The sequence below is a fragment of the Papio anubis genome, unplaced genomic scaffold (genome assembly GCF_008728515.1).
Source record: "Papio anubis isolate 15944 unplaced genomic scaffold, Panubis1.0 scaffold261, whole genome shotgun sequence".
NCBI lineage: Eukaryota > Metazoa > Chordata > Mammalia > Primates > Cercopithecidae > Papio > Papio anubis.
Window position 1 is genome coordinate 35955 of NW_022162688.1, and position 15655 is coordinate 51609.

Sequence of the window (15655 nt, forward strand, 5' to 3'; positions counted from 1 at the left end):
TGGGATGTAGGTGCTGTTAGTTCATTTGCACTCAAGCCATATGATAAATGCAGCTGACTGTTAATTAGGCCTGGGCCTTGTTGGGAAGTTGACAGTGGTGGTGGTGGGTTTTTGGTATTTGTTTCCTGACAGTGGGGAGATGGCATGTTACTACTTGTGATACAGTTCTGGAATTCTGATAGTATGTAGAGCAGGGTCTGTAGTTCTAACAGGAGAAGAACTCCTGGGGTTTTGCCTAAGAGGAGTCTAAATAATTATGTTTTTATAGAAGAAGCCTGGAAGAATAAGGTTTTTCATGTTCGCATTTTAAATGAGGATTTTCTTCCCTTCTGTTGTAGACTTAGTTGCCTTCAGAGAGATACATGGTAACTTGACCTTATAGGTCGCTAAACTTAGTATTGTGGAAGTTAAATCTTATAAAATGCCACATGTATTTCTTTTTATTTAAGCCCTGTTTGGCATTTCGAAGTTGGGAAACTCCAGCATCTGCTGGGAGTTGTTGGACCAGCAGAGTTGGTTGACTTAGGTTGGACCAGCAGGGAAGAGAATATACTTTGGTTAAGGCCTTGGAATGACTCTTCAGTTCTGAAATAGACAGACTTGAGCAATGGAGAGATGTCATTCCTAAAACTGAGTTGGTGGATGTGAACTTAACCACAACATCCGAGGTGGCCTATCGTGGATAATCTTTGTCTTTTGGGACCTAATACTTGGGCAAATAATTGATGCTGAGTTGAAAGTTAAATATTAGTTATCTTCCCCACCCCTCACATTTCACAATTAGAAAAATTCGGAGGCAAAGTGATAACTAAAAAGTTTGGTAGTTCCTGGAGTCGTCAGATTGTCTTTATCAGCAGGCCATTTGCTTTCTTCAGTTTCACTGCTGTCTTTTGATTTTGTTTTTGACTTTGGTGGCTTTTTGTAGTTGGAGCATCAGTAGTCTCTTGGAATTGCTCCTAGGACATTGTGATTTGGATTCTTCTTGGGTACAGTACATTGTAAAATTTAGCAGATTAAAAGTGCACAGCATTTTTTCTGTGCACATCGCAGAGCCCTGAGCTTGAGGCTGTGTTGCTGTACTCATTCCAAACGAATGAAAGATCTCTGTTGCCTTCCTCTACGGGAGTGGGATCGAGAGTGCGTTAGGATCTGTGGTTGTCTTGGTTTTCAACACTGGGCAGACTCCTGACTGGCTGAGTATTTCTGAAGAAGATGCTTTCCTGTCTGTTTTGTACTGCTTGAGCTCAGAGGCCAGATCCTCTCAGAAAGACAAGATTGTATGCCAGAAATTCAGATTAGCAGTCAGTTTAAGAGAGACTCATTGTCAGAAGTAGTAGAATTGCTTTATTTACATGGTTAATGAAGGTGGCCTTGGGCCCTGTTGGGTTTTAGAAGTTTTAGAAGCTGCTAAAAAGTTATTAAAGAATATTGGTAACATTTATTTATAAATTACCTAATTCTGATAATAGGCTTCAGCATTTCTGGAGTGTAATAACGGTGATTTAAAAAACTAATCAAATGGCTTTAGTAATTTTCTTTTATTACTGTTTCACAGCTTTTCAGTTACAGTTGGTCTGGGGTACATGCATCCAACTTCAGTGATACTTTCTAGCTAATGGTTTCAATTTAGACTTCACTGCCTCAATCTCATTGGGTACATAAGGTAGTTGGAATCGATATGCTTAGTTGCCTCAGTGGGCACTGGAAAATTACTTCACTGGCAGCCCGAGTGGAGGCCCAGTATGTTTAGTCCTGGGACGACTGTTGTCAGCAGCTATTACTCTAGTACAGGTACTCTGTGAACTCTTTATTAGGAACTGAATGTGTCTTAACCTCTGTGTTATATCTTGTAGAGATTTATGTTACATGAGATTGTCTTGGTAGCTTGTAGTTTGGTCAGGAGAAAGGGGATGGAGCAGTGGTACATAGCTGCTTACTGCTCTTAAAACTGTATATTAAAGGTTTTATGGATTTTAAAAAGATTTTTTTTAGAGGTCAAAATAAATACAATTTTAGTGGCAACAACTTTGAACTAGAGAGGTAGATGTATTAAAGCAACATAGAACCATAACTTCTAGATAATATAGTTGCCACTAGGAGATATTAGAAAGTTAGAATGTATATGTATATTTAGTTTTTCAATAATAATGAACATACACTTTCAGGAGCAAAGTATGCTTGAGAAATTGTGGCAGAAAGAATTTTAAATGTTAGTCGACGTTGTCTGTAGTTTCTTTATTAAGCTCTGAAAACACTTCCAATGCCAATTTGATTCTGAGGGCTTGGGAAGTGGGGTCTCCCTTGTGGAGCAGCTGGAGCTGACTGGGAGGGAGCCTTTCCATGGGTAATTTATTATGCCTGCCCTGCTTGCCCCAGGGAGCTTCTTCAGTGTGAAATGATGTGATTTTCGGGGGTGGGTGTGGGGGTGGGAGGTGGGGTGGGAGGAGGGCCACCTTCCATCAGGGAGAGAGTTGCTCACATATTACACAGGTAGCATCAGATGGACTTCGGCGCTGAACTGTACTCGTAGTGAGTCCCCATAGTCAATGTGCAATTTCTCTACCTCTGAGAAACTCTGTAGACTCTGCCTGGGTTTTACTGGGTCAGCATAGAATGCTATCAGTTTACCTCTGTGAAATATTCAGTCAGTTGAAGAGAAACTTGGATTCCTAGTCAGAGGTGACTAAAAATTACCCTGACCAAAAGGATCTTTGCCAGGGGAAGAGAACTGAGCTTCCTGATTTTAGTGTGACATGTCAGTGGCCCTGTCAGACTCCCGTTTTGGGTAGATGTGTAGCTCTTCACTTTCTTACCTCAAGGCTCTGTCTAGCCATGTTAAATCTTTAGACTCAGACTCGGATGCAGTTTTTATGTTTTGCCATTCTCGTTCACAGCTTCATTCATCACAGCTTTCAGAACAAGTGTTGCTAAAACTCTGGGGCCTTTGACAGTTGTTCTGAGGTGATGTAATAATGGCACTTTTTATAAGATGTGTTTTCCTGGCTCTAAAGTAAATTTTTTTTTTTTTTTTTTTTTTTTTTTTTTGAGACAGAATCTTGCTTTGTTGCCCAAACTGGAGTGTGGTGGTGCAATCTCGGCTCACGGCAACCTCCACCTCCCGGGTTCAAGCAATTCTCCTGCCTCAGCCTCCTGAGTAGCTGGGATTACAGGTGCGTGCCACCATGCTTGGCTAATTTTTATATTTTTAGTAGAGATGGGGTTTCACCATGTTAGCCAGGCTGGTCTCGAACTCCTGACCTCGTGATCTGCCCACCTCAGCCTCCCAAAGTGCTGGGATTACAGGCGTGAGCAACCCTGCCCGGCCAGTAAATTGTATTTTTTTTTAATGACATCATTGAAGATCTAGATGGCATAAATTAAGACGTCTGCCATCGCATATTAGTAAGGGGACAGTCATTTTTGGAATGTGGAGAGAACACGGAACACCAGTCACCAAGTGTATGGAGGATGCAGAGCTTACCGTTCTCCACTGATGGGGGCCTCCGGAAAGAGCTGTGCCTTGTGGTTGGCCTGGCCGTCTTCCGTCCCGAGGTGAAATTCCTTTAAAACCTCAGATTCTGACCTATATCTTTGAAGCAGCTGCTTTGTAGCATCCCTCTCTTTACTGTCCTCGTTAGGACTGTTTTGTGGTTCTGTGAAAATGTTTAGCGTCCTTGCAGAATTACTTGAGAAGGGGCTGGTACCAGTGTAAAGAGTCTATTTCTGTAAAACTACGAACTTTTGCATAGGGAATTTATTCTAAGCAGGGCATAGCCATGATCCAGAGCTGCTGCTGCTCATTGCCAGTCCTTGCGGCCGGCGGTGATTGCTGGACAGAGCCTCTGTAGCCTGACTCTCATCCTTGGTATGTCAGCCCGCAGCAGGCTGGCAGCCGTCCATGACAATCGTGTTAGCTCAGCCACAGACCTCAGCTGGCGGTTTGATCCCTGGCAGTTCCCTCGAGCAGTACTGGTGAGAAGCTCCCCACATTTTCCCACTCTTAACGGTTCATTTTTCATAGTAGGAAGGGCCCTTGGCCTTCCCAGTGACTCTTCCAGAGTCTCCACCAGCACTGAGCTCAGAGAAAAGAAGAAAAGGGCCAGGAGTCAGATGTCACACCCGGGGGCTCCCCTTTCCCATGCACAAGTGTTGGCGTGCGTCAGTCCCCTTTACAGAGGGGTGGATGTGTCCGTGGAGAAGGGGCCTTCTCTTTTTCTAATTGCACTATACGTGTTCTAGCTTCAGTCTGGAGAAACTTAAGACCTCCATGGGGTCGTGATCCATAGACTTAGCAAGTCTTGCCTTATCTATGGAGCTCGATGGTGAGAATTGTGACCATTGTCTGATGTCCATAGTTCCTTCCCCCTAGATCGTTTCTTTCCACGGATTGTGTTCATCTGAACCATTTTATTTTTTATTTACCAAAGTACTGTACTTGGCTATTTGCAGTGTTTTCAAAACCAAATGTTTCTTTTTTGTGTGTTTTTAATCTTCGATACTTGGTGCAATAGAAGCTGCAAAGATGTGCCACTTTATCTATGAAATGGAGTTTTGTATACCAATAAATTCTAGTTTAAAAACAAAGTTTTAAGTTGTTTTTATTAGTATCTGACCACCGTTTGAGTGGGCAGGGAGACTGAGTGTGCTGGAAATGTCCTTTTTAGAGACGTTGTGTGGAAGGTTTGTGTGTGTGCATGTGCTGGATTGAGTGTTCTCGGTGTGTAGTCCTTTGGGATCTGACTAAGCTTAGAACAGCTGATTTTTGCTTTAGTGCAGCTAAGTGCAGCCACCACACACAATGGCAGGGCCATTCTTAAGGACTACACACTTAAGATTTCTGCCTGATATCTGAGAGCACCTCTTGATAGTTTGAAACTGTTTAAATGTGTAGCAGTTGTCTGTCAGCGGCCACTTTGGGCTCCTCTAGAACTCTCAGTGTTGTTTGACCCCATTCCAGGAGGAGGCTCCCTGCCAAGGCACAGACAGCACCATCTGGGGCATGACTCACCTAGAAGGGTCCACAGGAAACTAGAGGGAGGGGAGTCCTTCAGTGCGTCCAGCAGGGGCCCCATCCACACAAGCGCTCTGGCCAGTCAAGGACTGGCTCTAAAGACCTCACCATATCATGGTTTTGACTTTGAGACTCCCATTCTCCCGTTCTTCATTTTGTATTCAACAAGCAGCCTTCTGAATTGGCTCCCTGATGCCTTGATGTCAAAAAGGACTGTATGGTTTCCTGGATGAAAGGCAAGAATATTCCAGCTCCTGCAAGCAGATTCTCCTACAGTCTCTCAAGCGATCTTCCCTGTGTGGTGGTTCTTCACTCCACAACTGAGAGACCCATCATCTCTGGATAGACAAACACTGTCTGGTTCCTGAGCCCATGAGGCCCAGATTCCAGACCCCGTTAACCTGAGATTCTTCCAGAAAACCTGCTATGGTCCAACGTGATGTCCCAATCTAGGTGCTGCCCGCACACGGAAAAACTTCCATGGCCTCCTTAATCCCATTCCAGGGATTCAGCTGGGGCCAGGTGGCCGCTTCTAGGGATTCGAGGGGCTTCCTGTTTGGGCAGCGTTGGACCAGGTGACCTGTAAGATCCTGTGTGGGAGATAGGATGAGTCTTTAAGGACAGAGAAGTGTTCTTGAGCCAGGTAGGGACACGTGGCTGTACCTTTGTCCCTTCTTCGTAACTGCTCATGGTCACCTTGGAGAAAGCCTGGCTGAAAACCTGGGTGTTTAGAGTTGCATCAACCAGACACCACCCCAGGCTTCTGGCCTTTCCCTTCCTCCAATGCACAGACACAGGGTGTGTGTCTTGAGATACAGTTCATAAAAAGCCCTGCTCCAATATGGTTTTGGCTAGACAGAATGGTTTTTGCTGACGGAATGGGCACTCTCAGACCATTTAGATGCAGAGATTTAGAACTTGGTTGCAAAGGCTTGAGGCCAGTCCTGTCACTTCACAGATTCTGGCTTGGCAGAAGGAAACATTTCCTACCTTCTGGGAGAAACTCGTCCGAACCGCCCTATGGTAGAAGGACTTGGGTATCCCCAGAGGATTGTTTCTATTCAATTTATTCATCCATCCAAACATCCAAGAATCCATCGAGTGAGCCTCTACTCTGTATGGGTCCTTATTTCTGGGCGTTGAAACGGTCATGGATCCTGCCTTCAAAAAGCCTCCAGTCCAGGAGTGAAAGTGGACATGTCACTGACCCAGGAGACAGCATATGCCGTGAAGGAGGTACTGATGAGAGGGCTGTGAGTTCAAAGAATTCGGGAAGGCTTGATGGAGGAAGTGATATTTGGACGAGGCACGAAAGGGGAGACAGGACGCAGAAATGGGAGCAAAGGCATTTTGGACTGAATGGCCAGTGCAAGCGAAACCTAGGAGTGGGATGCTCCAGTGTTTAGGACAGAGCTTATTAGGGATGCACAATGAGTTTGGAGAAAGACTGGGAACTTCTTCAAACACCTGTCATGTGCCTTTCTCTACTGGAAGAGTAATGCTGTGCTTGCTGAATGGATTCTCAAGATCAGGCCTGGGTGTGGTGGCTCACGTCTGTAATCCCTGCACTTTGGGAGGCTGGGGCAGGAGGCTTGCTCACACCTAGGAGTTCAAGACCAGCCTGGTCAACCTAGCAAGATCCTATCTCTATGCATGCACACACAAAATTACTGGGGTCTGGTGCCGGGTGCCTTTCTGTAGACCCACCTACTCAGGAGGCTGAGGCAGGAGGATCACTTGAGCTCAGAAGTCTCAGGCTGCAGTGAGCTATATCACACCACCACATTCCAGCCTGGGTGACAGGGTGAGACCCTGTCTCAAAACCCCAAAATAACAAAGATCTGCCTGACTGCTTTGTAGTGTCTGGAGCCGGCCTGCGTGTGCATTCTGACCTGGGAATGTTACAGGTAGCTCCTGCCTGGAAATATGCTGCACCATCTACCTGTGCCTCTGGGGGACATTAGCGTAGAATTCAACTGAACAGGTACCTGTTTGGCATCTACTGTGTGACAACTGCAATTGGAGAGCAAAAATACAGAAGGTGGCCAGGCACAGATGGAGCAGCTAGTGTGCCCTGGGCCCTCTGGATACATCGTCTCATTTGAACTTGAAAACCACCCTGTGAGGCTGATGGTTCCATTCAGGAATAAATAATGGGCCCAAGGTCACAGCTTAGTAGCAGAGACAAGATTTGAACCCACAGCAGTCTGCCGCCACCATGCAAGGACCCAAATAACGGGGCAAGCAGTTCTAGGAAAGGTATAAACACAGCTTGGCAGTTCAAGGAGGGTGAAATCTGCTCCAGTTGAAACTGCATCATGGAAAAGGTGACATTTGGGACTGGGCAGGGTGGCTTATGCTTGTAATCCCAACAGTTTGGGAGGCTGAGGCAGGAGGATCGCTTGAGGCCAGGAGTTTGAGACCAGCCTGGGCAGCATAGCGAGACCCAGTCTCTACCAAAAATAAGTTGGCCAGAATTGATGGCACACACCTGTTGTCCCAGCTACATGGGAGGCTAAGGTGGGAGGCTTGCTTGAGCCCAGGAGGTTAAGGCTGCAGTGAACTATGATCGTGCCACTGCAGTCCAACCTGGGCAAGAGTGAGACCCTGTCTCTAAAAATAAAGGAAAAGGTGACATTTGGGATTCACTTTAAGCCCATGGATTTTAGCATGGTGATGAGCCTGTGAGCAAGGGAGGCTTTTAGGTTGAGAGAAGCTATTGCACAAGGGTATGAAGGCGGGACAGCAGAGGAGCTTAGTAAATAGATAGGGCTGCATAAAAGAGGCTGGAAAAGCAGATGATACCAAGCCTTGGATACCAGGGGCTGGTGGACAATGGGGAGCCACCGATGGATCAGGAGCAGAGGAGTGACATGATGAAAATCAGGCTCTGGGAAAATGAAGCTGGCACCGGTGGACAGGACGGAGACGTGATGAAGGATGGAGGGTTTAAGAACCATTAGTCCTGGCCGGGTGCGGTGGCTCAAGCCTGTAATCCCAGCACTTTGGGAGGCCGAGGCGGGCGGATCACAAGGTCAGGAGATCGAGACCATCCTGGCTAACACAGTGAAACCCCGTCTCTACTAAAAAAATACAAAAAACTAGCTGGGCGAGGTGCGGGCGCCTGTAGTCCCAGCTACTCGGGAGGCTGAGGCAGGAGAATGGCGTGAACCCGGGAGGCGGAGCTTGCAGTGAGCCGAGATCCAGCCACTGCACTCCAGCCTGGGCAACAGAGCGAGACTGCGTCTCAAAAAAAAAAAAAAAAAAAAGAACCATTAGTCCTGATACTCTCTTCTTAGGGGTGTCACATTACTTGCTAGTGTAGAATAGTTGCTGTTTTCTGTCTGCTGGTTGACTCTGATTCGTGTCTATCTCCAGCATCCAGCAAAAGACCAGAAGCACAAAAGACCAGAAGTACAAAACTTATTGAAGGAAAGAATTAACTTTAGTATTCAGTTCTCTGGTGGTGACATTGCAAAGAACCCCAGTGAAGCAGACGCATGTCCATGAAATCCTAATCAGACTCTTCATTGAACTTGGGAATTCCACTGTGATTTCTGGTCACTTACTGAGCAAGGTATTTACCTTTGCACTTCATGCGTAGCTTTGGTTAGGTGCTAAATAGGAATAAAAGCAAAACCAATCCAAATCCTGTCATCAAAATTGGAGAGGCAAACTATGAAACATTTAGGTGAGAATGTCCCCTCCCCAGCTTTGACAGTCCCCTTGGCTTAGTTTACTCATCCAATGAATTAGCACACATAAAGCACTTAAAACAAATGCCAAGTGCTCAGCAAATGTTAGCTATTGTTACGACTATCCATTCATTCATTCATAGAACACGAGTGATTTTTCAGTGCTAGCCATTATTTGTGCATTTTCATGCATGCTAACTCAAACTGTGCCACAACCAGCCTGCTGGGGAGATGTCATACTTCCATTTGACAAATGCAGAGACCGAGGCTGTGACCATTTATCGGCACTTAGATTTTAATGTGCACACGAATCATCAGTGGGGCTTGTTAACTTACAGATTCTGATTTCAGCAGGTCTGGGGTCAGGTTCAAGATTTTGCATTTTGAACAGGATCCCTGCTGCTTTTGCAGCTGCCACTGCCCATGGACCACGCTGAGTAGCAAAGGTCTAAGCAGAGCCACTGCTGCTAAGTAGCAGAACAAAGCGCTCTACCTGGAACCTCTGAGTTCAAGTTCAGGGTTCTTTCCTTTTTTCAGTCCCTTTTGCAAGTCTGCTGCTGGGTATCAAGTGATTGTTCTCTAGATACGCACACATAGGCAAACAGGATTTAGGCAGGCCCCTTGATGCCATCATCAAACATTTATTGAGCCCTGGGAAAGCAAAGGGTAAAGGCTGGTCTGTGGCCAAAAGACTCACAGCCTGGTTTGAGTGGGTGGGGGCAGGGGTCACAGCAGGCTGCGCTGGAGTCTTGCTCCTAAGTTTCAATGTTTGTTTCGTCAGAAAGTTATACAACTGTAAGATCATCAGGTAGGTGTCCCACTGGTGCCTTAAATCCATCATGCCCAGGGTGTCACCTCTCTAATCTGCCCATATCAGCTCCTCCCTGTGTTTCCCGTTTCCACAGTGGCCGTCATCCTCAGATGGTTGTGTGGCCGCCTTTGGCATTTTCTCAGTATATTTATTTATGAAAATGTGAGGGGACCAATTTCACTAGCTCAGAAGCACACTTGGCCCACCTGAGGAAGAGAAGTCGAGGTTTAAGCCAGGCGCAGGTTTCTCCCTAGTGGCCTGAATGAAATGGACACCAGAGGGCGCCTCAGAACCACTTTTCCTACAAACGAGGTTTGCACTCTTCCCCCACACAGGCCGTTTTTGCTTTAAGACATGGTCTTTGGGTGATACTTGGCGAGGATTTGAGTCAGTTACAATAGCAAAGTACACATGCCTGTCATGTCTTTCTTCTCCTTCCTATTGCTAGCACAGAGCTTGTTCACCTTTTAAAGGTCACAGCAATACATCCCTTTGATTGTCTTTTTTTTTTTTTGAGACGGAGTTTCACTCTTGTTGCCCAGGCTGGAGTGCAATGGCACGATCTTGGCTCACTGCAACCTCCGCCTCCCAGGTTCAATGATTCTCCTGCCTCAGCCTCCTGAGTAGGTGGGATTACAGGCATATGCCACCATGCCCGGCTAATTTTGTATTTTTAGTAAAGACTGGGTTTCTCCATGTTGGTCAGGCTGTTCTCAAACTCCCGACCTCAGGTGATCCGCCCACCTTGGCCTCCCAAAGTGCTGGGATTACAGGCGTGAGCCACTGTGACCGGCCATCCCTTTGATTTTCTTTGCTCTCCTCCCTGCCCTCAAGGTCTTGAATGCTGTGCACAGGCCCTGGGAAGGGTGAAGGGAATGGACATTGTTGAGTGTCCACTGTGAGCTTTGCCCTGTGCAATGCATTGGCAGGTGCGCTATCATTGAGCAGGTGAATTCCTGGTCCTGTAAGATTTCATCAGCATATAATAGATAATTCTATCTTTAGAAGTACCATCTGCTGAAATAGATTGCTTCCAGAATAGGCTGCATTCCTCCTGGTGGGAATCCTTGAGTGCATTACATTCTTCATGGCTTCAGAATTGGGAGCTTGGAGTCGGCCCTCGATGCTGAACCCTTTCCTCCTCCTCTTCCTGTGTCCTCACAGCTGAACTGCCCTGGGCACTCTGGTCTTTCCAAGATGACAACCAGCAGGCCTGGTTAACATGGCCATACCAGAGCGTGGGTGGCTGATGACAACTTCATGAAGAAATGAAGGGCCAGGGAGTGGGGACACCCCCTCGGGTAGAACATCCCCTCTCTGGCCCCCAGGGGCCTATCAAAGAAGGGGTGTGGATAAGACCATCTAGAGCTGCTTCTCACTCTTAACCAATCTTTGCCAGTGGGGGGGGGGATTTGAGGCCTGATGACACAGTGGGGACAATATTTTTAGATTGGTATTTTTCATGCTTCTCACATTAAGCCATATGGCCAGAAATATTCCTTCCAGATATTGCATTATTTTGGATAAGATTGTAGAATGTTAGAAAAAGAGTCATAGGGCAGGGCGCAGTGGCTCACACCTGTAATCCCAGCACTTTGGGAGGCCGAGGCAGGTGGATCATGAGGTTAGGAGATCGAGACCATCCTGGCTGACACGGTGAAACCCCATCTCTACTAAAAATACAAAAAAATTAGCCGGGCATGGTGGCGGGCACCTGTAGTCCCAGCTACCTGGGAGGCTGAGGCAGGAGAACAGTGTGAACCTGGGAGGCAGAGCTTGCAGTGAGCTAAGATTGCGCCACTGCACTCCAGCCTGGGCGACAGAGCAAACTCCGTCTCAAAAACAAAAAAGAGTCACAGAAACTTACTGTCATGGAAAATTAAAAGAATTTAATGCTGGAATTGCTGGCAGGGCCACCCATGTCAGACTTGTTCCCAAATTATTCCAATGCTTAGCACGTTGTCAGCACAAGGTAGGTGATCAGAAAAATAATGAATGAATGAAACTTTAGTGAATTAAACCCTAGAATGACTGATAGAATTTGAGACTCAGAGAATATTAGAATTATGGAAAACATTATTCACTTATTCAGAAGAAGGAGCTGAGATCCCCGAAGTTGGTGACAGTCTTCCGGGTGCTGAAGGATCCATGGCTCCTGGGGCAGGGTTCTTTCTACAGAGAAGGGGTAGCCTGGGAGGCTAGTGATGGTCCAGGACGTATCTCTGAGCTCTGAAGCAGGGATGGGTTTGCAGGAAAGGAATTTTCCAGAGGGAGGGCCTTTGGTGCCAATGTTCCCCAGGACTGGGACTACAGCAGCCTGAGGCAGGACCTCAAGGGACAGGGAAGAGGCCGAGCACAGCCTCAGCAGGGCGGGGTGGGTCCGGTACACAGCCTGTTGGGGTAATGGGCATATTTGCGGTTGTAGGTGCCCAGGTTGCGACGAAAGCAGAGGGCGGCCCTCTTGTCACACTCGCAGGTCAGCCGCTGGCAGGTGGTCCTGCCGGCTGGATGGGACAAAGTGAGTCAGGGACCACAGAAGCTCAGGATATGTGTGGGACAGCTCTTGGCTGCTCCTGGGTCCACGTTCTTGACCTGGACCAACTCCATTCTGATGGAAGCCCAAGCTCTCGCGTTGTTTCAGGAATGGGTGAGACAAGAGACAAGGGCGGGGTGCACTGTGGCTCGGGACACCAGGGAAGCTGGAAGCTTGCCCTCGCTGTCCCTCCCTGCTCTCAAGCCCACGCTGACTGCCTTTAGCTCTCTCCTGCCTTAGAGACACCACTTGGCTCGCTCTCACTGCCCCCAGCCAGGGGGATTTCTAGGCAACCCCTGCGCCCCTATGTGATGTGTTGCTGATGGCGGATTGTGGCCATCAAGCAGAGAGGACAGCTACGAAAATGACAGCAACTCACTCTGATGGCTATGTGTGCCCCAGAGTGGCGTGGGCCCAGGCTGGAAGCCACCGGGACCAAAGCTGGGGTCTGCTTAGGGCCCTCTGCCTGTCCTCATCAGAGTGGATAGAGCCGTTTTCTGCCCATGCCCAGCCTGGGAGTCAGACTTCTGCCATGACCTGCCCTCCCAAGAGCCAGCTGGCATCAGCTCTGTAGGGGCCCAGAAGGCTCCTCCTGTCTCCACTGCAGCTGCCTCTGTCACCTCTGCCTGCAGTGGCTCCAGCTCCCTTTTTTCTCCATGACTATCTCACAGCTCAGACCAGGTGCCTCATTTCGCCCCTTGAAGGTGAGCCTTTCTCTGCCGTCAGGGCTCTGCCCACGCCTGCTATGTCAGCAATACTCAGGGATGGAAGGGACTTAACACCGAGCCGGTCAGCCTCTTTTTGGGGGCTCTTTGCAGGAGCTGGACTGAGCTGGGGAAGTAGGTATAAGCCTCTCCGTTTTATAGATTAGGAAACAGAGGCTTTCCAGGAATTATATCACTTGTCCAAAGTCACAGGCAGGTGGAAGGTGACGCCCTGAGTAGAATCCAGAGCTTGTGTCTCCACCTGCCTGCCTCCTCCTCTAACTCTTCTTCTCAGCCCTGATCCTGGCAGGTGGCTGCTCCTGCCTTTCATGGACTTCCAGCGACAGGGACTCAGTACCTGGCACATTGCCCTGCCAAGTTGATGACTGCAGAGGAAATGGAGCCAGCTCTGCCCCGCCCCCAGGACAGAATTTAGAGAACTGAGCTGAGTCTTCTACGACCTCCCGAATCCTTCCGCGTTGAACCATCCGCCCACCAGGCCCTGCCCTTCTTTCAGGCTGCTCCTGGCTTTGTGGCAGGGAGAAAGCTTGCCTCTCCCATGTGGGGGTCTCTGCACGCTGTCACTTGGTTTAGGCTGCTTGCCTGGGCCTGGGACTAAAGGAAAGCTAATTGGTCCAAGTGGGCATTGGACATGGCAAAGCTGAGCAAATGGGTCCAGCCTGACAGTCCCAGTGAGGAGTCAGCCCTTGGAAACCACGTCTGCTGTCCCCAAAGCCCCAGCTCGTTCTGTCTTAGGGACTTCACCTTTAGCTCCTGCTGAGGCCCTGGGAGGGTGCCTGAGTCCAGCTCCTTTGGGCCCTGGCTCAGCTCAGCCCCCTCCGCTCCTCTTTCCAGAGGCTGGAGCTGGGAGGTGTCTGTGGGTGGGGAGATACCTGGGGCTGAGGGCTGCACTGATGGGGTATGGGCTTCTCTAGCCTGGGTACCCGGTGAACATCTGGGTCTCACTGTTACATGGTGATGGGAAACCCCATGCCTCCAGCCCGGGGTCTGGTTCTGATAAGGCCCAAGGTCACCATCAGGAGGGGCTTCCTGTCTTAAGCTGCCTCCACCCACCTCACCACAGGGTGTCTGTGTCACTTCAGGGCTGTCCACCTACCGCAGAAAATGCCACGTTTGCTGACAGAGAAAAGATACTTTTCCAGTTTGGGCTCACAGCCCAGCTTCTCCAGACGTCCATAGCAGCAGTCGTGGGCGTGGCAGCACCTGTAAGGGTCATGGTCAACCTGGGGGGACCTGTGAGCCAGGCTGGGTTGGACCAGGGGCTGCTCGGGGGCCCAGAGCCCAAAGCGGCCCAGAGGAGAGATCAGCCTGAATTTTCCAGGCGCACCCCCTTCTCCCAGGATCCTCCCAGGATCCCCCAGCTCTTCCATCCCCATGGAGGTCCCCCTGCAGGCTGCCTCCTCACCAGTCAGTCTCGTCCACCGGCCAGTGGGAGCCGCCGACGCCGCAGTAACAGCCATAGTCGTTGTACTGCAGGGCAGACTTGCCTGTCATCTTCTCGATCATCACCCCGAACTGGACCAGGTTCCCTGTGACCAGGGCCACTGTGGAGAGGGAGAGGGGGAGAGGGGCAGAGGGGGAGAGGGGGAGAGGGGCAGAGGGGGAGAGGGGGAGAGGGGGAGAGGGGGAGAGGGGGAGGGAGAGCCCCACCCTCTGCAGCCAACTTCCTCGATGTTCCCTCAAATCTGATCACAGGCATCTCTCCAGTTGTCCAGTTAAGCTCACCTCCCCAAAGCAACCCATTCTCAACAACAAGCATGGTAATAAAAGTAACAATATTGCCAATGACAGCCTTTGCACCTTTATCCCCCTGGTCTTCACCTCCAGTGTGTCAGCCCCTCCAATGTCCCCTCCCACTATTATCTTCTATCTACAACACTATCACTCGTTCACCCCTTCCAGGGGCTCCTCACCAGCCACCAGTCCTCCCCAGGTGTCAGCCCTTATCTCACCCAGGAACACTCTGTCCCCTCAAGTCTCATCAGATGGCACTGGACCTGTCTCCTGACCACCTCCGCTGACCTCCCTGAATTCCTCCCGGTGCTCCTGACTCAGCCATGGGGCTGAATCCTGCCCACCTCGGCAGGTTGGAGCTAAACATGCAAGCTAGGGTAGGAGAAGGAGCCCAGGGTGTGCTGTCCAGGATGCTCCAGCCCCTGGCCCATGTCCCTCACCCCTCCCAGCCTGCATTCTCCTCCCCTCTGCTCCAGCCACTGCTGGCTCAGGCAAAACTGGCCTCGGGGTCACCCTGGTGGCAGGAAGGGGGCAGCCTCCACTGTTTGGCATCCACCATGCCCTCGGTAGGGCCAGGCTCAGGGGCATCTAGGGAGCTTGGGGTTGCCAGATGGGGCAGAAGAAGGCTGAAGGTCACAAAGATCACTTACCCAGGAGGCAAAGGAACACCAGCACGTGGGGAGGTTTCATCCCAGGTTATGGAGAAGGGAGGTGCACAAGGAGCACAAAAGGCAGCAGAAGAAAGCAACGGGGGCACCTCTGATCTCAGGGCGCCTCCTAATTAGTTAAATACCCAGGTCCTGTCCACTCCCTGTCATTAACCCGTGAGTGCCCAGTGATGCAACGATTCTTCCAGGTCTGACACTTTGGCCAAGTCCCCGGGGAGGGGCCAGCTGGGGCCTGTGGGCTCTGCTTCCAGGCAGTGTAGGGTATGGTGGGCAATCTCGTGGCTCTTTATACTCACACCCCTCCCGTAGCCCACCCTTTCCAATAAATCATCCATTGACCAAGCTGCAAGGTGCGGGCTGTGACGGATGCTTGTCATTCTTGATATCTTTTCCTCGTCCCCATTTGACTGAGACTCAGAGAGACTGAAAAACTTCAGTTCTCACAGCCTGGAGGTGCCCAGGGCCAAGTCCATCCTGT

General features: G+C 49.5%; 1 protein-coding gene across 1 annotated transcript; it reads right to left on the reverse strand.

Moving 5' to 3' along the window:
* Positions 1-11504: 11504 nt before the first annotated feature.
* On the reverse strand, positions 11505-15411 carry LOC101018374 (group IIE secretory phospholipase A2). Its single transcript, XM_003891245.3, has 4 exons — positions 15160-15411; positions 14181-14319; positions 13872-13978; positions 11505-12021 (listed from the first exon to the last, which is right to left on the reverse strand). The coding sequence occupies exons 1-4, from the start codon at positions 15197-15199 to the stop codon at positions 11879-11881; spliced, it is 429 nt and encodes a 142-aa protein (XP_003891294.1). The 5' UTR covers positions 15200-15411; the 3' UTR covers positions 11505-11878.
* Between the last annotated feature and the right edge of the window lie 244 nt (positions 15412-15655).